At 39.2% G+C, this 23,774-nt stretch overlaps 1 protein-coding gene across 1 annotated transcript in view; it reads left to right on the forward strand.

Annotated features, from left to right (window-relative positions):
- The window catches only part of Vkorc1l1 (vitamin K epoxide reductase complex subunit 1 like 1), a 56,006-nt gene extending 32,823 nt beyond the window's left edge, over nt 1–23,183 (forward strand). The window contains exons 2-3 of the mRNA XM_027948644.2: nt 18,681–18,790; nt 22,429–23,183. Of these exons, the coding sequence (XP_027804445.1) occupies nt 18,681–18,790; nt 22,429–22,655 (337 nt within the window). The 3' untranslated portion in view covers nt 22,656–23,183. The remainder of the gene's footprint in view (nt 1–18,680; nt 18,791–22,428) is intronic.
- Nucleotides 23,184–23,774: the final 591 nt, after the last annotated feature.

Here is a 23,774-nt window from a genome sequence, read left to right on the forward strand (position 1 = left end):
AAAAACAATAGCATTGTTGCAATTATCCAACAGAAACTTAGGTCACTAAAGTTATAAACCACTTGTTAGTCCTTGACAACCCTCAAGGCTGATAGTCAAATGCTTGTTACTACTCACTAGTTAATAGATCTGTTCATTTATCAGTGGCTGCTTGCTAGTGTCATTCAGTATCATAACTGTAAATGCCTTCCAAGTGTTGACCATTCCCCCAGTGTTATCTCTGGCTTACGCTGCACATTTGAGACATTCATGTAGCTGGTTGCTTGTCTGATATCTCCATTTGGCTATATCAGTGGCATTCAAACTTGTGTCCATAAAACTGAGTCCCACATCATCTCCTCAAGCCTTCTTTTCCCTAATTTCAGGAAACAGCAGTTTTTTTTCCCAGTTGATGAACTCAAAAACCTCTATTGTGTTGCACTATTTTATTTTTCTATCTCTGCACCAACAATCTGTGAGCAAGTTCCTTAGAATTTCCTTGGTTCAGCATTCTTAGCACCTCCGCTGTTACCCTCTTAATCTAAGTCCCCATAATTGCATACATTATTTCTATAGTGTCACACAACTGGACTTCTTATCCCACTCACCCCACCACACCCCACTCTGACTTCCCATTTCATTCAGAGTCATAATTTAAGTCATAATAAAGGCCTAAAGACCCAAATGGTCTGCTGTTACCCTAGCCACAGTGTTTTTTTACTTTATCACCTGTCAGTCTCCCCTCTGATTTTCTCACTCTTCCTTCCATACTGTCTTTCCAGCTGTCCTCAGACCAGCCTTCTGAGTTTGCTTTCTCACCTCAGCGAGGCCTTTCCTGGCACCTGACTGAATGTTAGACGTAAGTTAAATGCAGTTCTTCCAACACTGAATTCACCTTTTCCTGCTTTATGTGTTTGTGACCTTGCATCCTGTCCCTTCCTTATGAGAATGTGAACTCTGTGAGGGCACCCGGTGCAGCGCTAGGCAAGTGGTGGACACACAGGAAGTATTTGTGATTGGGACCACTGCAGGCGAGCCACTGTGGGGCACTGGGCAGGCGGTGGGGAAGGAGCCCTCACTTGGAGCACAGCCCTCACTTGGAGCACAGGAGGCACTGCAGCTGATGAGCATACTGGTTTAGGCACATTGTCTGAGAGGAGTGCTCAAGAAAAGCAGCTTGGTCATGTGAACATAGGAAACAGGGAGTTTCCAGGAGAGGTATGTGTGTCGGGGGTCTTGGCCAGGTGTCAGAGCCAGGATCTGGAAGATGGAAGTGAAGGAGAGACTGTCATGTCAGGCTCTTCCCATTCCTTGAAATTGATGAGTCTAGGCAGAGGTCACTAATCTTTGATTTGTGCTCTTATAATTTTATTTCATATTTCTTTTGACTGTTGCTCTTACATTAACTAACTTCTCCCCCTTTGGGGGAATTTAACTTGCAACTTTTGAGATTGATATTTGGAGCACTAATGCATACATTTATCGTTAAAAATTTCCCCTAAATACAGCATAAGCTATGTCCCAAAAAATGCCAGTAGTCACGTTTTTACTAGTATCTCTGTGACATGGTCAATTTAATTATTGATAAATGTAGATTTTAAAATTAAAACATCTTTTTTTTTTTCCTCCTACCATATGGGGGGTTGAACCCAGGGTCTCATACATGCTATGCAAGCTATATTTTAGCCCCTTTTTTCTTATTTTGATACAAGGTCTCACTAAGTTGCCCAGACTGGCCTTGAACTTTTGATCCTCTTGCCTCAGCCTCCTGAGGAGCTTGGGTTACAGGCGTCTGTCACCATCCCCAGCCAACTTCTATTTCTGCAAACTCTGTTCATTACTTTCTTGTCTTGTAGTACTTGAGCACTTCATTTTTCCATTTCCCCACACTTTGTCTTACTTGTTTACTTATTCAGATATATTCATTTTCTTTTACTCATTACCCTATAGATTGTGCCATTTGGTCTTAGCCTGTAAAAACCCAATAGTGATTATTTTATCACTTCTCTGTGAGAACATGGACCTTGGAATAATTTTGTATCATTTATCACTCCTTTCCTTTTTGTATCATTATTGTTACCTTTTTAAAATATTTTTTTAGTTGTAATTGGACACAATAACTTTTTAAAAAATATTTTTTAGTTGTCAATGGACATTTTTTTTTTTTTATTGATATGTGGTGCTGATATGCCCAGTGCCTCATACATGCTAGGCAAGCGCTCTGCCACTGAGCCACAACCCCAGCCCACAGTACCTTTATTTTATTTATTTTTATGTGGTGCTGAGGATCAAACCCAGCATCTCGCACATGCTAGGCGAGTGCTCTACCACTGAGCCACATCCCCAGCCCCATTGTTGCCGTGTGTGTGTGTGTGTGTGTGTTTGCAGTGCTGAGGCTCTAACCCCCCGGCACTCTGCTGATGAGCTATGCCCCCTGCCCTGTTTTAATTTTTAATCACATATTTGTTAATTCCACAAAACATGGGTACTATTTTCCAGAACTAATGTTCATTTAGTCTTTGCATTTCTCCTTTCCGTCTTCATTCACTCTGTCTTGCAGTGCTTTTGTCTGGGATCATAATTCCTTAGCCTGATGAACTTGTTTCATTGCTGGTGTGCTGGCAAACTAATTCAGTTTTTATTCATCTGGGAAAGAAAACCTTCACTTCCAAGTGATACTTCAACGTGTATGTAGAATTGTCGGCTCACAGTTCACTTGTCCTTTTGGCTTCCTTTCTGTCTGTTGGGTTAGCTCTTAGTCTTCTTGTTGTTGCATTGAGAGTAAGATGTCCTTTTCCTCCTCTGTGGCTACTTTTAAAGATGTCTAATGTCTGGTTTTCTGAGGTTTTAATATGTACCTGCATGAGGTTTTCTTTATGTGTCTTGGGGTCCAGAACTTCTTAAATCCAGTGGCTTGGTGTCTTCAATTTTTGAAAGGTTTAATTATTATTTGTCTTTTCAAATACTGGTTGGTAATGACAAAGTGAGACATTAATTCTTGGGAGAATACCTGAGTTCAAGTTATTAAGGAGGTAATTGAGTGGTTGTTCATATCTAATGTTGAGGTATCTTGAACAGATAAAGAGCAGCAGCTGTCCTGATCTAAAGGCCTTTTGAATGGAAGGCTGTGACTTCAGGATGTAGGTGGCAGTTGTGAGAGTAGTGGCTGGGCATGTATGGTGATGCAAGTACCTCCAAGGGGAAGGAAGTTTCGTAAGAGGGAGACAGGAGCAAAGATGAAAGAAAAAATAAAGGGAGGGCTGGGGATGCAGCCCAGTGATAGAGTGCTTGCCCAACATGTACAAGGCCCTGGGTTGACCCCCAGCACCACAAAAAATACAGTAGAAAGGAAGGATATTTTCCCTTCCCAGACCTGACAGATGAGTATGATGCAAAAAGTATCTCAGGTTGGATGGGCTGCAGGGGAAATCACATTGTTAGAGAAGCGCTAAAGAAGGTAGAAAAGGTTTTCTCCTTTTAAGTTAAGGGCTTATTGATCAAGGAAGCTGAAACTTCAGAGGACAAAGCTGAGAAGTTTGTGAAGGGAGAGAAATGAAAAATTAGATTGTTTTGGTTTTTGGTACTAAGGATGGTACCTAGGGGTGCTTAACCATTGAGTCACATCCCCACCCCCCTTTTTAATTTTATTTATTTATTATTATTATTATTTGTTTTAGTTGTAGATGGGCACAATACCTTTTTTTTGTTTATGTACTGCCAGGATCGAACCCAGACCTCAAAGCATGCTCAGCAAGTGCTCTACCACTGAGCCACAACCCAGCCCCCCTACCCCATTTTTAAAGTTTTATTTTGAGACAGTGTCTCACTAAGTTGATGAGGCTGGGCTTGAACCAGCCTTGAACTTTTGATCCTCTTGCCTCACCTTACAGGCATGCACCATCATGCTCAGCACAAATTAGATTTTAATGGATAGTACAGAGCAGTGTGAGAGATGTGTGCCTTACAAAGCTTGCCTTCTTGGCCATGACAAGTAAAGGGATGATGTGAGGCACAATGAGATCAGTCCTGTCAGATTGCCTGGTGATTACCAAGGCTTCCCTGCAGATGGGGGTGTGTATAGAATAGCCCTTCTCTGAGGCCTCGTGAGCCTATGGCATAGTGGGACTCAGACAGTGTAGGCTTCCCAGGAGGGGTCAGTAACATCCATTGTCTTTACAGATGGCTCACTGAGGCTGGACACAAAAACCTTCTCAAGGTTTTTCAGAGTTTTCAGATTTTGAAACCCCAAGCTAGGCCCTAGACCTACCCTCTACCAAGTGAAATACCAGCTGTGGGACCTCTGGTGGCCAGTTGGCCACTTAGCAGCAAATCAGTCTTCTGTTAATTGGGGGATTCTATCTTTATGTACTGTAGCTGACTAGTTTTTACCAGTAGGGGTGTCATATTGGTCAAATACAAGAGACATTGCCAACTTTTTCTGTAAAGGCCAGATAGCAAATATTTTAGGCTTTGTGGGCCATATCTTTGTCCAGCTAATTTATTGTTCTGTTACAGTTGGAAAGCAGCCAGAAACAGTGGCTGCATTCCATTGGCATTTTTTTTGCAAATGTAACAGATAAATGGTCAGATTGTTCTATTTATATGGATTTAGTAATGATTGATAGCTATATATACACATTCTTTTATGTTGTATTTAATCACTGGCTTAATTGCCAAATCCAGGAAGTACTTTTCACTTTTTGTTTGACTAAACCACCCTTAGAACTTGATATTGAAGGTTACATTCTTCCCTAAATGCTCCCTCCCAGGGCCTCCAGGTATTGTGTTCTCTCCTGGTTCTTTTACCACTCTCACCCTTTTTTAGTCCCTCTGTGGATCCTTAAATTTTGGTGCTCCCTAGGATTTAAAATAATACCTTCTTATTATTTTAATTTTTTTAGAGTGTTCTTCCTGTGCTGTTGTATTTATGGCTGGAGTTTTTAGGACTTATTTCTAAATCTGCATTTTAGAAGGTTGTACATATAGAGATTTTACATATCAGATTTATTGTTTGATTGCTTGTAGAACATAGTTATCCCTGTGACTCAGAGGTATTGGAGACTCAACATGTCGAGATTAAGCGATTAAGCTTGGTCTGCTCTCGAGCCTCCTCCAGTGCTCCAGTGCTCTATCTCATTAATGGCCTCACAGTCTACTCAGCGATCTGGGGAGCCTGGGAATCACTGTGGTTCTTCCACAGCTCAAGCATTTGTGGAACTCTGTCAGTGTTCCTTCTAAATGTCGCTTCATCCCAGTGAAGGCTTTGTAGCTGGCCAACACTGTCTCAGCACTCACTGTTGGTCTCAATCTTTGCAGTTCTGACCGCCTGCTGACGATGGCCAAGTGACTCATTCTGCGCAGGCAGTTAAGCCCTCTTCACTTGGTATGTAGGTACTTAACAGTACTTACTATATTACAAATCTGAATGTGACCTTCTGTTTTAAGACTAAGCTTCTAGAGTGTTGACTTAGACACCCAGCTTCATATCTCCCACCACTTCACATCCCTGTTGCTTCTTTCATAAATATTGGATAACACTGGAATCTATGAATTTTCAGTTTCTAGTAAACAATGAAATTAATGCATGTATTTATGTCTACAACTTCAGGAAACCCCAAGGAAGTAAAGGAATAAAAGAAATTGTATACAGCCATGAGGACTAAAAGAATGAGAAAATAGACAAGGCTCTAAGAGCACTAGCAGCCAGGCATCTTCATCCCCATTCTTACCCTAGTAGTAGGAAACTTGTGGAATTTCTGTTTTGTTTCTGGAGAAACTTTTTTCCCCTCAGAAAAAAAATATGTACAGAGATTGACATTTGGAAACCCTTAATAGTAGGATTAGCTTCTATATAATTACCCATTTATGGTAGCATCTAATGTTGACAGAGCCTTACCTAATAACATTCTGTTGTGCTTTTAAATTTTAATGAATATTAAAATTAATTTTAAGTTTAAATATATTGATGATCACCATTTGGTTTACAGTATGTTGAGTTTAGACAGACCTGTATAGTCACATGGCTACTGCTACCATCAACATTAGAATGGTTCCCTTTATAGTCAGCCCTTAACAACATGATCTCTCGTCTTTATCCCAAAAGTTTTGCCTTTTCTAAAATATCATTTGAATAGAATTTTGTAGAGTGTAGCTGGCTTTGTTCACTTATAATGTATTTGAGATTCATCCATCTTGTTTCATGTAGTCTTTCCTTTTCCTTTCTTTTGTACTGTGGATTGAACCCAGGGGTGCTTAACCACTGAACCACATCCATCCCTTTTTATTTTGAGGCAGGGTCTCACTAGTTGCTGAGACTGACCTTGAATTTAAGATCCTCCTGCCTCAGCCTCCCAAACCACTGGGATTACAGGTATGTTCCACTGTGCCCACTTTCCTTTTAATTGCCAAGTGACATTCCATGATGAGTACCAGTTTGTTCATCCATTTACTTGTTGAAGGACAACTGAGTTGTTTCCAGTTTGGGACAATAACAAATAAAGCCACTGTTACTATTTGTGAACAGATTTTTGTGTGAGCATGTTTTTGTTTCTCTTGAGTAGATGAGGGAGGATTTCTAGGTCATATGATGACTGATATGTTTAACTTCATAAGAAATTGCCAATGAGCCTGGCACAGTGGCACATACACAGCCCCCACTGTCCAGGAGGTGGAGGCTAGAGGGTTCCTGGAGCCCAGGATTCCAAGGCCATCCTGAGTAATGTAGCAAGACCACATTTTTTAGAAGAATGGAAGAAAGTGAAAAAGAAAGGAAAGTGCTGATTTGTTTTCCATGGCATTCTGTATCACTTACCAAAAATGTATCAAGTTCTAAGGATGGGGCAGAGGGAGGCTGGACAGTGGGTGCCAGAATAGTGAGAAGGAGGAAGTCCTGGCATCTTGTGGCACAGTAGTGGCCCAGTAGCCTGTCATAAGTTTTGTGGCTAGCTAGAAGAAAGGCGCTCTCAGGCCCCAAACAAAGGCAATGGCACGGGGATAGAAACGTAGTCCCCCAGAACCAATCAGTACTTACTGTGTGCACAAGTTGAAACATTGCACTGTGCCTGGTGAATATGCACAAGTACTGCATGTCAATTAAAAAATTTACTTAGATGCTTAAGGAGATGGTAAGGTTAATTACAGTGGTTAGATCATTACATGCTACATGTATCAAATCATCACACCATACCCCATAAATTTCTGCAATTCAAGTACTATGTTTTTTTAAATATGAAAAAAAATGAGAGTTCTAGTTGCTTTACATCCTCACCAGCAGTTGAATGTTGTGTTTTGTTTTGTTACATTATGTTCATTTGCCATTCTGGTAAGAGTGTAATGGTGTGTCCATTTTCTTTAAATTGAGACAATTGTACATTTATATGTATTAGGGTACAATGTGACATTTTGATGCATGTACAGATTGTATAATATTCAACTAAGTGTAAGCATAGGTTTTCCCAAAAATGTATCATTTCTATGTGATGAAAATTTTCAAAATCCTTTCTTCTGCTGGGTGCAGTGGCATACATTAGTAAGCTCAGAAGCCTGGGAGGCTGAGGCAAGAAGATCACAAGTTCAAAGCCAGCCTCAGCAACTTAGCAAGACCCTGCCTCAAAATAAAAAGGGCTGAGGATGTGGCTCAGTAGTAAAGTGCCCATAGGTTAAATCCTTGATACTAAAACCAAAAATCCTTATATTATAGGCATTTTAGAGTGTCTTTCCTATCCCAACAGCTCAGGAGGCTGAGGCAGGAGAATTGTGAGTTCAAAGCCAGCTTCAATAATTTAGCAAAACCCTATGCAACTTAGCAAGACTCTGTCTTTAAATAACATATTTTTTAAAAGGGCTAGGGGGCTGGTGCAGTCATTCTATCCATATACAACTACCCCCCCAAAAAAAAAAAAATTTTTTTAAGGGCTGGAGATGTGGCTCAGCAATTAAGTGCCCTTGGGTTCAATTTCCAGTACTCGCCCCACATCCACCCACCTCCCAAAAAAGAGTGTCTTTCCTAAATCAAAGGTTTGGACTTTTGATGAAGTCCAGTCTGCCATCTTCTCTAATGGTAAGTGGTGTTTAAGGGATGAAATACAGGTTGAGTTTCTTATGGGTATTTTCTCGTCATTTTCAGTTTTGGAGGTGAGGTTGCATGTGGATGTCTAATTGTTCTAGCAGTATTTGTTGAAAAGACTATTCTTTTTTCCATTGAATTGTCTTTGAACTTATGCTAAAAACATCACTTATGTCTGTTTCTAATTTATTTTTTTTTTTTAATTTTTGAGACAGGGTCTCGCTAAGTTGCTCGGGCTGATCTTGAACCTGTGACTCTCTTGCCTTGGCCTCCCAAGTTGCTGGGATTGCTGGTGTGGCCCCCACATTATGTGTTTCTGGCCTCTTAGTCTTCCCTTGGTCGTTGTGTCTGTCCTTTACCACTGCCACACTGTCTTAATAACTGAGGTTTTAGAATGTCTTGAAGTTATTATTTTCCAACTTTATTCTTTTTCAAAACTGCTGTGGCTTTTCTAGTTCCTTTACCTTTTTATATAAATTATTGTCATTGTCTACAAAAAAAGTCTTATTGATTAAAATTGCATTGACTCTATAGAGCAGTCTGAGGAGAATTAATAAACTGGATAATATTGAGTCGTCCGGCATATTGAACATAGTCTCTTACGTGTGTAGGCCTTCTTTGACTTATTTCATTCATAACTTTGAGCATATAGTTAACTACACATATTTTGTTAGATTTGTACCTATATATGTTCGTTCTTTATGTATGTGCTGTTGTAAATGACACTTTTTTAAAATTTCCAACAAGTTGCTAATATATAGAAATAATTTTGAGTTTTGTGTATTGACCTTGTGATCTATAAATTCATTCACTTCTTAATTCTAGAAGCTTTTTACCTCTTATGTGGAAATTGGCGCACATGAGAACAAGAGGCTATTACTCAGAGCTTGATATATATAGCAAGGGCATCAGCCACTATTATTTGCATTTGACACAGACTCAAAGGGGGAATATAAATACTTTGGGAGGGGGAGCAGGGGGGAGACCTGAGGTATTTATTCCCTGGTTGGAAGTTGTTGTATAGAGAAGCTAGGACAAGGACTAAACAGAGGGGAGGTACCCTGTGTGATTGGTTATGGGAGGATACTGTTCTTTCACTTCTTGTTCCTAAATTGGAAGCAGAGCAGAAAAGCCAAAGCAAAAAAACTGAAGCAGTCAGTTATTGATCAGAGATGGTGGTTCAGAATTTTATATTTATTTTTTTTCCACAGGGCAAAAAAAAAAAAAAAAGATTATAATATACACATGACTAGGTCTCCTGGAATGTGGGATCTAGCTAGCTATGGAGATCAGGGTGGAAGGAGCAGGGGACAGGAAGTGCTATTCAATACAGTTTTCTTCTATTACCTGCATTATGTCTACTTCCTACAAGTATTACAGTTTATTTACTTTGTTTTTACCTCTTTCATGTTAGGTCTTTCTTCTAAATGTCTTTGGCTATCTGTTCATATTAAGATTCAGTAAAATGACTGTTATTAGAAGTGTACATGGATAGGGCTTGTACCAGTTCTCCTGTTTTCACCTCTACTTCTTGCTTCTGAGATTCTTGATACCATTTCTTCCTGAGCCCTCCCGGGGCTTTGCTACCCAAATCATCCTACGATGACATCTTCTGCAGTCACCTACTATCAGCTTTCTTTGTTCTGCCAGTTTTCATTTATTCATTTATTTTTCATCTTCTAAGAATGAGTTGTCATCTTTGGCCCTGTCTCCTCACCTAATCTCTTTGCCCCTGTTGATTTTTATCTTTCTTCTTCCCTTCATGTAATTGTAGTGTAGAATTTGTATTTATGCGGGATTTGGCCCTTGTTCATTTATGTATTCATTTTCCCATTTGGAATTTTCCGAACAATTCATCTTCCTTTCTAACCTGAATGCTCCCCCCACTTTATTCCACTGGCTAGTATTGAATAGGAATGGAACAAGCAAACATTGTCATTTTATTCCTATTTTAGGGGGAAAGAATTTAGTCTTTCTTCATTTATTGTGATGTTAATTCTAGGATTTTTTTTTCCTTTGGGTGAGTATATAAGATCAAGGACAATCCTTTCTCTTCCTCCTTTGCAAAGCATTTTTTATTATGAACATTGATATATGATTAATTACACTAATAGACTTTTGAAGGTTGAACCAGCCTTGAATTCCCAGAAGTAATCCCTATTGGTTACAATGTATTATCCTGTCTGTCACTGAATTTGATTGACAGTGTTGTAGGGTTTTATTTTTATTTTTTTAAGATTTTTTATGTCTTGTTTTCATGGTTAATATTGATCTGCAGTGAGTTTTCTTTCCATTTGTCTTGTTTTTCTTCTAATGCTTTAGCCTGGTTTTGATGTCAGGATAGCCTTACAAAGTGAGTTGGGAAGTATTCACTCTTCTGTTTTCTGGAAGAAATTGTGCAGAATTGGTATTATATATTTGGTAGAATTTTTGCAGGAAAACAAACAATGTAGACCAGGAGTTTGGTTTTCTTTGAAATTTTTTAAAACTATTAATAGTACTGTTTGGGTTCTCTGCTAACTTCTTGAGTGAATTTTGGTATTTGTGAATTTCAGAATATTGTTTTTTTCATGCAACTTTTCAAATTTGTGGGCACAGATCATATGTAGTATTTCCTTTTCTTAATGTGTTTGTTGTGATACCCTCTCTTTCATTTCTGATATTGGTCTTTTTTTTTTTTTTTTAAGGTCCTGGGGACTGAACTCAGGGTACTCTACCACTGAGTTACTTCCCCAGCCTGTTTTATTTTTTTTTATTTTGAGACAGAATCTTGCTGAGTTACACAAATTTGCAATCCTCCTGCCTTAGCCTCTGCTGGGATTACAGGTGTGCCTAGCTAATACTTTGTGTATATGTATGTCTCCTCTCTCCCCACCTCACCTCTGTTTGTGAATAAAGGTTAACTAGAGATTTATTGATTTCATTGTTGTGTTGATCAATTTCTCATCATGATTACCAAAATACCTGCAAGAACAACTCAAAGGAGAAAAAGTTTGTTTTGGCTCATGATGTCAGAGACTTAGCCCATAAACCGCCCACTACATTGCTCTGAGCCCTAGGTGAGGCAGCACATCATGCTGGAAGGGTGTGGTAGGCAAAAAGTGCTCCACCTGTTGCAGCCAGGAAGGAGGAAGGGACCATAGGGAATAAGATGCACCCTTGAAGGACACACCCTCAGTGACCTACCCCTTCCAGCCATGCCCCCTGCCCACAGTCTCTTCCTACAAGGATTAGGTTGTAGCTCTCACAATCCAAGCATTTCACATTCCGACATTAACATAAGAACTCTTGGGAGACAGCTCATTATCTAAAGCATAATACTTTTCTTTTTTGGGGTGGTGGTACCGGGGATTGAACTCAGGGGCACTTGGCCACTGAGCCACATTCCCAGCCCCATTTTGTATTTTATTTAGAGACAGGGTCTCACTGAGTTGCTTAGTTGCCTCTCTTTTGCTGAGACTAGCTTTGAATTCACAATTCTCCTGCCTCAGCCTCATGAGCCACTGGGATTACAGGTGTGCACCACCATGCCTGGCTGATTTCTTCTTTTCTAATATAAACACTTTAATAACGCTAATAATTTCCATTGAGCACTGCTTTAGCTGCATGCCACCAATTCTTTTATGTTGTTTTATTTAGTTCAGAATATTTTCTTATTTATGTATAACTTATTTGATTCATGATTTTTTCTTGGGGGGTGGGGATACCAGGGATTGAACCCAGGGGCACTTAACTACTGAGTCATATTCACAGCCATTTTTTAATGTTTTATTTAGAAACAGGGTTTTGCCGAGTTGCTGGGCCCTCACTAAGTTACTGGAATCCTCCTGCCTCAGCCTCCCAAATCTCAGGGATTACAGGCATGTGCTACTGCACCCAGCTGATTCATGAATTTTTTTAAATTAAAATTTTATTTTTAATTGATACATGAAAATATAAAAATTTCACACATTAGTGGGGTACCAGGGTGGACATATCTATCACCTCATGTGGAATTTGTAAATTTCAAAATGTTATTTAATTTCTTAATAGTAGTACACTTTCCAGATATCTTTCTGCTACTGATTTCTAGTTTAATTTTATTATGGTCAGAAGACATCTTTTATGATTTCTGTTATTTTAAATTTGCTTGTTAGGCTGGAGATGTAACTCAATGGTAGGGCACGTGCTTAGGCTGGAGATGTAGCTTGGTGGTAAGGTGTGTGCTTAATGCACAAATCCCAGAATTCAGTCTTCAGCACCCTACGTCCAATTTTTTTGTTGTTAAATTTTGTTTACAATATGTTTGTGTTTTATTTATTGTAATAGTCTATTTTGGTGAGTGTTCTGTGTCTATGAAAAGAACATGTGTTCTGCTGTTGTTGGGTGGAGTGCTTGTAACTGTGAGGTTGGATGAGTAATAATTCTGGTCAGGCCTTCTGTTTCCTTTCTGACTTTCTGTCCTGTCAGTTACTGAGAGAGGTATATTGAAGTCCTTATACATAATTGTAGATTCATTTCTCCTTTCAGTTTAATCTGTTTGTTTCATTTATTTTGGAGTTTTCCTGTTAGATGCATTTACATTTAGGATTGTCTTATTGGTCACTTGACCTTTTCTCATTGTATGTCTCTTTCCCTTCTCTAGTAAATTCCCTTGTTCTGGAAACTGCATTTTCTAGTGTTAATACAGCTACTATATTTTTTTTCTTGTCAGTAAAGTATGCATAACATAAAATTTAGCATTTTAACTATAATCTAGTTTTCTTTTTTTATAATGCTTGGACTCAGGAGAACTTCGCTGCTGAGCTGCATCCCCAGCCTTTTAAATTTTGCAGCAGAGTCACATCAAGTTGCTGAGGCTAGCCCCAGACTTGTAATCCTCTTGCTTGAGCATCCCAAATAGCTGGGATTATAAGCAAGTGCCACTATACCGGGCTCTAGTTTTCTTTGATTAGTATCGTATGGTATATCTTTTTTTCATCTTTTTAGTTTCAACCTATGTTATATTAAAATTAATTTCTTAAACTCAGCTTATGAAGTTTGACAATAACAATTTTTTTTAAAACAATATTTTTTAGTTGTACGGGGATACAATATCTTTAATTTATTTATTTATTTTTATGTGGTGCTGAGGATTGAACCCAGGGCTTTGCCACTCAGTGCTTTACCACTGAACCACAACCCCAGCCCAATGACAATGTTTTTTAATTGGTATATTCAGACTACTTTTAATGTGGGAACGACTATGAAGTCAGCACAATGGTCCTTTTTCATTTTTAGCTTCCTCATCTCTTCTTTTTTTCTTCTTCCCCCTCTTCCTCCTCCTCCCTCTCCTCCTCTTTTTCTTTCCTTTTCTTTTTTCTTATTTTTTTTGTTTAAGAGAATGGGTCTTGCTGTATTGCCCAGGCTGACCTTGAACTCCTGGTCTTAAATAATCCTCCTGCCTCAGCCTCCTGCGTGCTGGGACTTGACATCACAGACAAACCACTTTTTGAACATCATTGTGGCTATGTTTAGATACATAGGACTTCACCTTGGAGTGGCAGAGGGAAAATGCGAAAGCAGCTTGAATGATGGGAACGTGAGGAAGGACTGACTCATGGAGCTCACTACCAGTTCCAAGAGATGAAGAGGCCTGGTGGCCATGTGGCCTCTGCTTCCTGGTTTATTTGTGAACTTTCATTTAGTGTGCAAAACTTTAACCTGCTGGGGAAGTAGGCACAGACTGGCAGCTCTGTGTTGTGTTGGCGTCCTGTCCACTCAGCACCTGGCTCAATTCAGCTCAATGTCGAGGGCAGTGTGAAAATGCACTAAGTCATAAGTCATAGTCTAGGTACCATATTGATTGTCTAGAAATGATCAGCATTTTTATACAACGAAATTTGTAGAGGCTGGGTTGGCTCAGTGGTAGAATGCTCTCCTAGCAGGTGTGAGGCCCTGGGTTCCCTCCCTAGCAACAGGGTGGGAGGAAGAAAAGAAATTTGTAGGTAAATATGTAGAGAAACCACTGATGTGAATTGTAAGCACTTGCTTCTGAGGTAACTCAGGTTCAGAGGACCACTGTTTTTTATCCTAAGTGTTTTAGCGCCATCTGATTTTTTTTAAAAAATATATTTTTAGTTGTAGATGGATACATTTATTTTGTTTACCTATTTTTTTTTAATGTGGTTCTGGGGATCAAACCCAATACCTCACACACTGTACCACTGAGCCACAACCCCAGCCCTGATTTTATATATATATATATATTTTTTTTTTTTAGTTGGACACAATATCTTTATTAATTTATTTTTATTTGGTGCTGAGGATCGAACCTAGGGCCTCGTGTGTGTTAGGCAAATGCCCTACCACTGAGCCACAACCCTAGCCCCCAGCCCTGGTTTTTTTAAACTATATATGTAAAGTAAAGTTGAAAATAAGAAAAACAAAAAGCCTACCAAATAAATAGTCTTCCACTGAGTTACTCAAAAAACCTCCCAACAGTCCTCTCCAACTAAGCATTGGATGTGTGTGTTGCCACGCAAACCTGGTGGCCACCTGCAGCACCCCACCTCGTTACCCTTCCCAGGAGCTATTCTCTCTAGTGGTTATATCCCTTGTGAATTACTGAGATAAGTTGAAAAATTAACCCAAGAAAGAGGCCATTTCTAGGTACAAGTTCATTTCCACCAAAGAAACTTTGACAAATATTTTATAAACCCAAACAATTAACGTCAATATTTTTAATATCTGTAGTTGATTTTGCCATCTGGATCAACATATAGTCATTTTTCTTTCTGGAAAGTTGTCGCTAAATTGATGATATACCATAATTCATAAATTTAAAATGAAGGAAATATGGATTATTTTTCTGTTTTTGTCCAGAGCTACCTCTTCCCCATAAGCCACTCTGTTAACCTTAACAACAAAATGGTAGGAGGGATATTCCAGTTTCTTCTTGTTAAGGACCTCTTCTCATTTGATGGCCTGGACATTGACTGTACCTGAAATGGGCTTGCTCCTTTCAAAGGGATGGGTGAAAAATTATAGGAGCATTTGTGATTGTTTGGATCAAGAGGCTAAATACATACGTATAGTTTTACATGCCAAGTGTGGAAGCCACCAAGGCCATGCAGATAGCTGAATGGGTAAACACAGTGTGGTGTGTGCCTTCAGTGCCTTGCACAAGAAGTCCCAACACATGCTACGACATGGATGGACGCACCACAAGGGCGTCACCCCAAGTGAAATACATGTCACAAAAAGACATCCAAGGAAAATGCCCATGTAATGTGGCCTGCTTTGCTTGTGAGTTGATTTGTTACAGTTATTACATGCAACTTCATCAAATTCACTATTTTAACTATTAAGAAAACTAGTGGCTATTCTGTTTGGTTTAAAATACTAGAATGTGGAGCTGGGGTTGGGCTCAGCAGTAGAGCCTCACCTAGCACGTGTGGGGCGCTGGGTTCGATCCTCAGCACCACATAAAAATAAATAAATAAATGAAATGAAGGTGTTGTGTCCAACTACAGCTCAAATAAATAAACAAGTAAATATATATATATATATATATATATATATATAGTGTGACGTAAGGGCAAAAGTACAACACTGAGGTCCACAAGACAGTGATGTCACTCTGGTTCAGAGGCTGGGTTCCTACGAGCCTGACTGTCCACCATGCCTTTGCACATGGGCAGGGAATCATGGATGGATGGGCGAGGACTCAGCAGAACTTAACTGGAGAAATGAGAGCATTCTATATAATGATGGGTGTGGACTACCCAGGTGTGTCCATTTGTCAAAATTATATGGGTATGTAAATTTTACCTTAAAGAAAATAACTAAAAATAACCAGAGTGGTAAGTAGGTAGAGATGGTGATGAAACAAGAAAGGCACAATTATTGCAGTTGGGTGGTGGGTGGTTTATTACACTGTTCTGTTCACTTTGTACACATGCGTTTGAAGTTTCTGTAATAAGATTTTTTAAATTTATTTTTTAAAATATTTTTTTAGTTGTAGATGGACACAATACCTTTTTTTTTAAGATAGAGAATTTTTTTTTAATATTTATTTTTCAGTTTTCTTTTTATGTGGTGCTGAGGATCAAACCCAGCACCCCGTGCAAGGCAGGCGAGCACGTTACCGCTTGAGCCACATTCCCAGCCCACAGTATCTTTATTTATCCATTTTTATGTGGTGCTGAGGATCGAACCCAGTGCCTCACACATGCAAGACAGGCGCTCTACCACTGAGCTACAGCCCCAGCCCCTAAATTTTTTTTTTTTAAAGCAGTGTTCCATCCTGCCATATTAGAAAGTCAAAAGATAATATTTAGAATTCGTAAATCAAGAAATGACAAAATAAACACTATTTATAAATGTTCAAGTGAATAGGAGTGAAAAACAGTTTTGAAAACATCAGAATGTTTGTCTTTGGGGATCAGAAGGTAGAATGTTTGTCTTTGGGGATCAGAACGTGTGTGTGGGGAGTGCTGGAATAGGGAAGTCTGTTTTGTTCTATAAGGCTTTGGTATTGTTTTGTTTTGAAATCTTAAGGTGTATTTCTTTGATAAGATACTGTATTCATTTTGTGGATTACCACATTGTTTTCAAGGAAAATATCCATGTGATCTTACATGAATGATTAAGACATTGTTTATCCCTGATAATTTTGGCAGTATGCCCATTATTTCCATTGGCCAAAGGCAGTGTTTAAATTTGAATTTGTACTTCAGATGAGTGAGGCTAAGAAGTTTGACGGCATGTGGTTTCTCCCTGTCTGTGCTCCTGCCCCCCTGCAGTTTGGGTCTTTACACCATGGCCAAGAGTGATTATAAATAAGCTTCTATCGTAAGTGTCCTTTACTGCAATTAGAATAAAATTCAGATTCTTAATCAAGCCTACAAACCAGGCCCTAAGTAATTTAAATGGTTGGACTTGTGCTAGGTTCTCCTGCCCCTCTCCCCCTTATCACTGTCAGCCTTGATGGCTTTCTTTGTACACTGGTAGCTCATTCAAAGCCTTTATATCTGCTGTTCCTCGTGAGACTGGCTTCTTATCATTCAGGATCTGATTTAGCTCAAACTGAATTCCTGAGAGAGGCTTTCCTTAGCTGCCTAGCTAGAGTAGTTTCCTTCACCCATCCTCTGTCCAGAGCAGTGACCTCATAGTATAGTCTTCAAACTAGAAGCTTGAACATCACCTAGAGGGGGTCTTGTTTGTATTTGGGAGAATGCAGAGTCTAAGCCCCCATAGACCCACTGAAGCAAAATATGCATGTTAACAAGACCTCCCTGGGTGACTACACTTGATCTTCCAGAGGTCCTGATGGTGAGTACACCCACACACTAGTTTGCCTGGCTACAAACACTAGTAGGCTTCTTGGTTCCTCAGGGTCATTTGGTCTTTTGTTTACCTGACTATTACTTCTCCCACTAGATTGTAAGCTCCCCAAGGGCAGCACCTTGTCCAGTGCATCCACTCCTAGTTCCCCAGCACTTCAGTGTCCGCCTGGTACACATTCAGTGAGCATTTGATGGATGAAAGAATAAATAAATGAACATAATGGCAATTACTTTGTGTTTTTTAACATAACTATACAGTAAAAGTATTTACAGCTCTTGGTTGTAGAACTGGGGTTATTCCTGTCTCTCAACATGGTTATTCTGAAGGGGTTTCACTCAGCTTTTTTGAACATGAGTACTTTTAAACCATTAATCTTTATTTTTCAGGCAGTCTATCTTCAGAATTAAAGTTTAGGTTTTATTAGAGTGCCTCTCAACTGACAACATCAATAACTGTTTTCTTTTTGGTATTTAAAAAGCACGTTCATTCAGAGTTAAAATAACCTTCAAAAGTTTTTATCTAAAGTAAATATTAATTTGACATTTGTATCAGGTTTTATTAAACCAGAATTAATCCTTTTTAAACTAAGAACATAGCATTCTGAAAAAAAAAACTGTTAAATGGAAAATTTGAAATTTAACTTTAAAAAATGATGGGGCATATAAATCAGTTTTACCTTTGAGATATGGTTCTAGGGAAGACCTATAGTTGCTGATACTGTCCTGCATTTAAAAGTGTGTTCCCAAGATGTCTTTTTTCATACATAACCTGGTAAACTTTGCCAGGAAACAGCTCTTCCATCTTCCATGGAAGACCTAAAATGGTTCAGCCATTAGCTCTCCATCCCCACCCCAGGTTTGACAATGGCTTCAGGCATCTTGGGTAGTCTCATTGGGGGTTGGGGAGTGCTCTAGCACCTAGCAGGTCAAGGATGCTGTTGAACACTCCTTCCAAAACAGCCCCTACCACAAGGAATCCCTAGCCCAAAGGTCAGTGGTGCTGCTGACCCTGGCTCAAATTGAGAGAGGCTCCCTCCTGAAAATGACGACGACATCAGAAAAGGAATAGATAGAAATGAGCCACTTAGGAGATTCAGATGGGTATATTGGCAGTTTTAGATATGTTTCTATGCAATCCTTTTTTTTAATCAGATGCAATACTGAAAATTAGGACTGGCTCCCTCTTTGGGTAAATCACTCTGAACAAAAGATATTTAAGAATTTGGCAACTTAGTTGATTAAGAATTGGATAACATTCTCAAATAATTTTACATTTTTAAAAATAGGGAATCTCAAATATAGGGTTACTGGTTTTCCTTATTTTACAGATGGGGTCGAGGATTTGGTCTTTTGGGTTCCATTTTTGGAAAGGATGGTGTATTAAACCAGCCAAACAGTGTCTTTGGACTTATATTTTATATACTACAGTTATTACTTGGTAAGTATTTATACAGCAATACAAAAATAAGTTTGTTATGTTCACTCAGTACTTTGTGCCCTTGCCCTAAGTGTTTTTATAGTAAATAAAAGCATATGTTAATGATAGAACCACTAGCTCGCTCCATATTTTTGTGTTGTGAAATGTGATTCACCAGAATTTCTACAGTGCTTACGTTGAACTCAGTGTCACTTGGTGTTTGTTTAATCATGGAGAGCAGCATCTCATGGTGTCCCAAACCAGCTCCATTTAAGGCAGTTGTGATCCAACATTCTTCCCTGTTAACGTTTTTTCTTGTTTTATTATTGACCCAGTAGCTGTTTTAAATATCCTGTATCAAGAAAGCATTAACAGTAAGCTGCACCCACACCTCCATTGCCTTCATATACCTGCTGTTTGCACTGTCTTCTGCTGTGTGCGTGTATGGTGGGGGGCTGCGGCCAGCCGTGCATGTGCCAGGCCAGCGCTCTGCTGCAGAGTACCCCAGCCCTGTCTCCTGCTTCCTCAGGTGACTCTTCGTGCTCCTTGATTTCCAATGCAGTGCTGCCTGTCCCCTTCGTGTGTTTTGCTACTGGTGACATCTGGGTTTCATGCTTTTTATATCGTAAATACTGCTGCAATACTCAACTTTTTTTTTTTTTACAGCCCTCCCTTCCTCTTGGACTCTTTTCCATAATATAAATTTCTAGGCATGGGGTTAATGGGTCAAAAGCATAGAATAGTGTTTGTATTTTAATAGATATTACTGGTTTGCTTTTCCCCTAGTTGTCTGGTTTCCCTGAAGCTTCATCAGTTTTCATTTTTTAATATTTTTAAAAATTTCTAATAGTTAAATATTGTTAGCTATTATTTTAATTTTATTGTATTTAAATTTCCTTTTATTGCCCATTTAATTATGGAGATCCTGATAATAGTCCGTGTTCATATTTGTTGTGAACATTTTACTTCTTTATACTTTTTATGTTTTGTGAATTTTTATTGTATAAATTTTTATAGCTGTAGATTTAGATGCATCCTTTTTTGCCTGTGCATTTTAATTGTTAATGTTTCATTCCGTGGTCTGCCAGGACTTCTGTGATTTGATTCATTAAAAATACATTTAACTCTTCCATCTGAAGTAGATGTTAAGAGGCAAATTGCAAACTGTGAATTTTTCTGAATGATCCTTTCATCAAGTTTGCCCAGTTCTTTATCTGTATATTTATCCTGCAAAAGTACAAAGACATTGCACAAAGATATTCATAGCAGTACAATTTAAAATAGCAAAAATTGGAAGATGCCTAGGTGATAGGTAATGGTTGAATAAATTAGGGCACATTCCTATCAGAAAATTGTATGTATTCATTCAAGGAACAGTAGGTCTGTTTGTAAATCCTGGAAAGCTTAAGGTACTACTCAGTGAAAAAAGCAAATTGTGGCTTAATAAGTATAGGGTAAAATACATGTTTATATATGTGCATTTAAAAGCATAGGAAAGGATGTGGTGGAGGGGAGAAATTTCACTTTTTAATTCCATATATTTTGTTGAATTTCTGAAGAAGAATATAAAATATAAGCCCAAATGCAATGGAATGGTTTGTTTTCCCTTAAAAGGAAAGAGCCTAAGAAAAGTCTTTGTATCAATTTTTGGAAATAAAGGTGAAATAATAAAAATTCTATATGTAATGTTAATTGGTTAGTTTTTTTTTAATGCATGATTCAGGTCATATGTATCATGTGTATTACTTCCATTTATGCTTTCTAAGGTCTTTAGACTCTTATGTGTTTGTAATGTCAGTGTCTATCACTGGAGGCACATTTGAAGTTATCTTGCTACTCCAGAGCACACCATCTTCACCCCCACCAAGCCATGTGAGATGCCGCATTTGAGATTTAATTTCTTCATGGATACACATTCACATGCTTCAGAAGTTCCACTTGGCCCAGTTTCCATGGCCCTGCACCGTGACTGACAGCTCATTGTTGTTCTAGAGTTTCTTTATGCATGCACAGGAAAATATAAATATATGATCTTAATTTTCCTCCCATTCTAAATATAAAAGGCAGATGCTATACATACTGTTCTACAACTTGCCCTCCACCCCCACTTCTTTTGCTTGACTGATCTATCTTGATAATCTTTGTAAGAAATAACAGTACATTGTGTCTTTATTTTTTTATTATTTTTTTTACAGCTGGGAAATATTACATCGCTGCCCCATCATTTATTTAGAGTTATAGCACATTTTAAATTCTACTGGTAATTTCCCCCCAAGCCACAAGTACCTGGTTACATTATAACAACTTTGTAGCTACTAGCAGCATTGACATTGCATTCTTTTTGTGGTCATTTAATCAGCTTGATCCTAGCTCCCTTTGTTCTCACAAGTCTTGTTGGTAGGCTTCAGAAGAGAGAAACATGGAGAAAGTAAGAAAGTGTTCATGTTGTTTTAATGTTGTTTTATTTATCTGTTTTTCATGGTGCTGGGTATCAACCCCAGGGCCTTGTGCATGCAAGGCAAGCAGCTGACCACTGACACTACAGACCAGCCTGCCCATGTCATTTTTAAAACTGACCATTGTAGGTAAAATTAAGGAGACAAAATTGGGGTTTTTTTCTTTGAAATCTTAGAAGTTTAGCAGAGGTCAGATGAGCAAACTTTTTCAGTAAGGAGCCAGTTTAGGCTTTCCTGGCCTCTGCAGCTACCCATCTCTGTCTTTCTAGCGTGAAAGCACCTATACTCATATAAATGAGAATGGCTGGGTTCAATAAAGCTTTATTAACAAAAGCAGGTGGCTGGCCAGATTTGCCAGTTTCTGGCACAAGTAATTGAACAGCATCTTAGTTCTGACCAAGCTAAATCCCTATGGTGGAGCTTAGCCCACGGGCATCTTCTCGTCACCTCTCTTGCTACCAGTAGTCCCCAAGGTTTGAGTCCTGATGACTTCCTCCAGTCTGCCATCACCTCCTCTTCTTTTCTTGTTACTGTTTGTTAGCCATTGGGTAAGAGGGTGGTTTAATATGCCATGCCTTCTCTGTCCTTGAAAATAAGTGCATCCACTTTTATGTTGTTACAAAATAACAGGGGAAGGTGAGTCAAGAACTCAGGCACATGTCTGTCTTAAGAGCCCTGGTGTAACACACTGCTGCCTTTGACCACATGTGGCCACCTGGCCAAGTGTGGCTTCCCTTATCCACCAGTCAGCCCATTCTGAAATGTTTATCAAGACCTTTCCCCCTTCTTTCGCAGTATGTTGGCATAGACATCTCCCATGTGGATTTTTGATAAATTTTGATCTAAAGATGAAAAGCAAATTTTAATTTCCACAGATGGGGAGCCTGCAGTGAAAGTGCTGCGGGGGTTGGGGGCCACCAAATGTGTACAGCTTGGAAGAAAAAGTTGCTGTCCTGTCCCTATATGCATTAGGAGAGCCAGGGCTGTTGATCTTGCAGATCGGCTTCCTTGCTTCATGTGATGGTGAGATTGCATATCTTCTCTGTGTGCATATCCTCAGCTAAGACTAGCTTATGAAACAAGCAGTGTTTCATGTGAAATGCTGTGAAACTCGCACCCCATCTGATCAGTATTCATGTACTGCAGTGGACCTCAGGCAACCCCTGGCCTGGCAGTGGGCTCAGCCATGTCTCTCTCTTGCAGGCCTAACAGCGAGCGCAGTCGCGGCTCTGATCCTCATGACGTCCTCCATCGTGTCTGTGGTGGGGTCTGTGTACCTGGCCTACATCCTGTACTTTGTGCTGAAGGAGTTCTGCATCATCTGCGTTACCACATATGTGCTGAACTTCATCCTTCTCATCATCAACTACAAACGACTAGTTTACTTGAATGAGGCCTGGAAACGGCAGCTGCAGCCCAAGCAGGACTGACACCCTGGCCAGCTTTTACTGACAGTCTGATGTCCCGTTCCCGTTAAGTTTATTTTGCAGCAGGTTTTTGTTTTTGTTTTTGTTTTTTTAAAATTCTTCACAACAGACACTCTCCCTAAGAATCTTAAACTGATTTTTTAAAATACTGTAAATTAGAAGGGGCCCTAGCTATTTTCTGTGTCAATCTTCATTTTAAATATGGATACAAAAAAAAAGGACACACGGAGCCAATCAAAGACAAGCTTTAACTTTACTTTGAAGATGTTTCTGAGATAATAAAACATAGCCCTAGCCCCCTTTCCTCAACTGTAAAGTGAGCAACCATTGCTAGTAATTCTTTAATGTGTATGAATTCAATTTCAGGTATAACAAATGTGATCATGACATGAAAATATTTTAGAATAGATACTGTATTAAATATTGCCATGTTTACAATATGTAATATGTTTTTAGCCGATGGATTTAAACATGTAGATTCAACTAGAATCCATTTATGTGATATTTGTAAATAAAAGTAGAAATATTGGATCCATCCCTGCAGAACTTACTGTACAGTTTAGTTGAAGAATAGCAATGAAGAATTGTGAGCTCAATGTTGGCTGGTGAAATAGTGGAAATAGTAAGCCGTGCAGAGCATCTTGTGGAAGTACTGACAGCAGTGGGTGCAGCATTGGTGGCAAAAATAATAGGGTGGTTGGTTCCCTTTCATCTCCCTGCTCTGAGAGGAAGAAACTAAATTAGAATGTTCAGGTCACATTTGTGTCTAGTATAAAACTGGATCGGTGTAACCTTACAGAATGTGTCATGTGACCAGACCTTCATGTCAAGAACTTCAGAACACTAATGGGAGAAAAACTGGAAGTACCAATGTGGCGTTTTTAGGTAAAGCCCTAGAAGAGTTGCATTTTCAGTGCAGATGTTTCCCTTAATATTGGTGCCAGTCAGCCAAGCAGTATTGTGACTTTGGAGTCGCCAGTGTGAGCCCCACTGCCCTGGCATGATTGCTTCTGTAGCTGCATGTTCCCTGTTTCCTTCTGCACTGATGACTGCTGGTCACTGTTGTGAGTGAGAGCCTGGGTCTGTAAAGGGTAGGGCTGGCACTGGTCAGTTTGGTGAACT

The sequence above is a fragment of the Marmota flaviventris genome, chromosome 19, assembly GCF_047511675.1.
Source record: "Marmota flaviventris isolate mMarFla1 chromosome 19, mMarFla1.hap1, whole genome shotgun sequence".
Classification (NCBI taxonomy): Eukaryota; Metazoa; Chordata; class Mammalia; order Rodentia; family Sciuridae; genus Marmota; species Marmota flaviventris.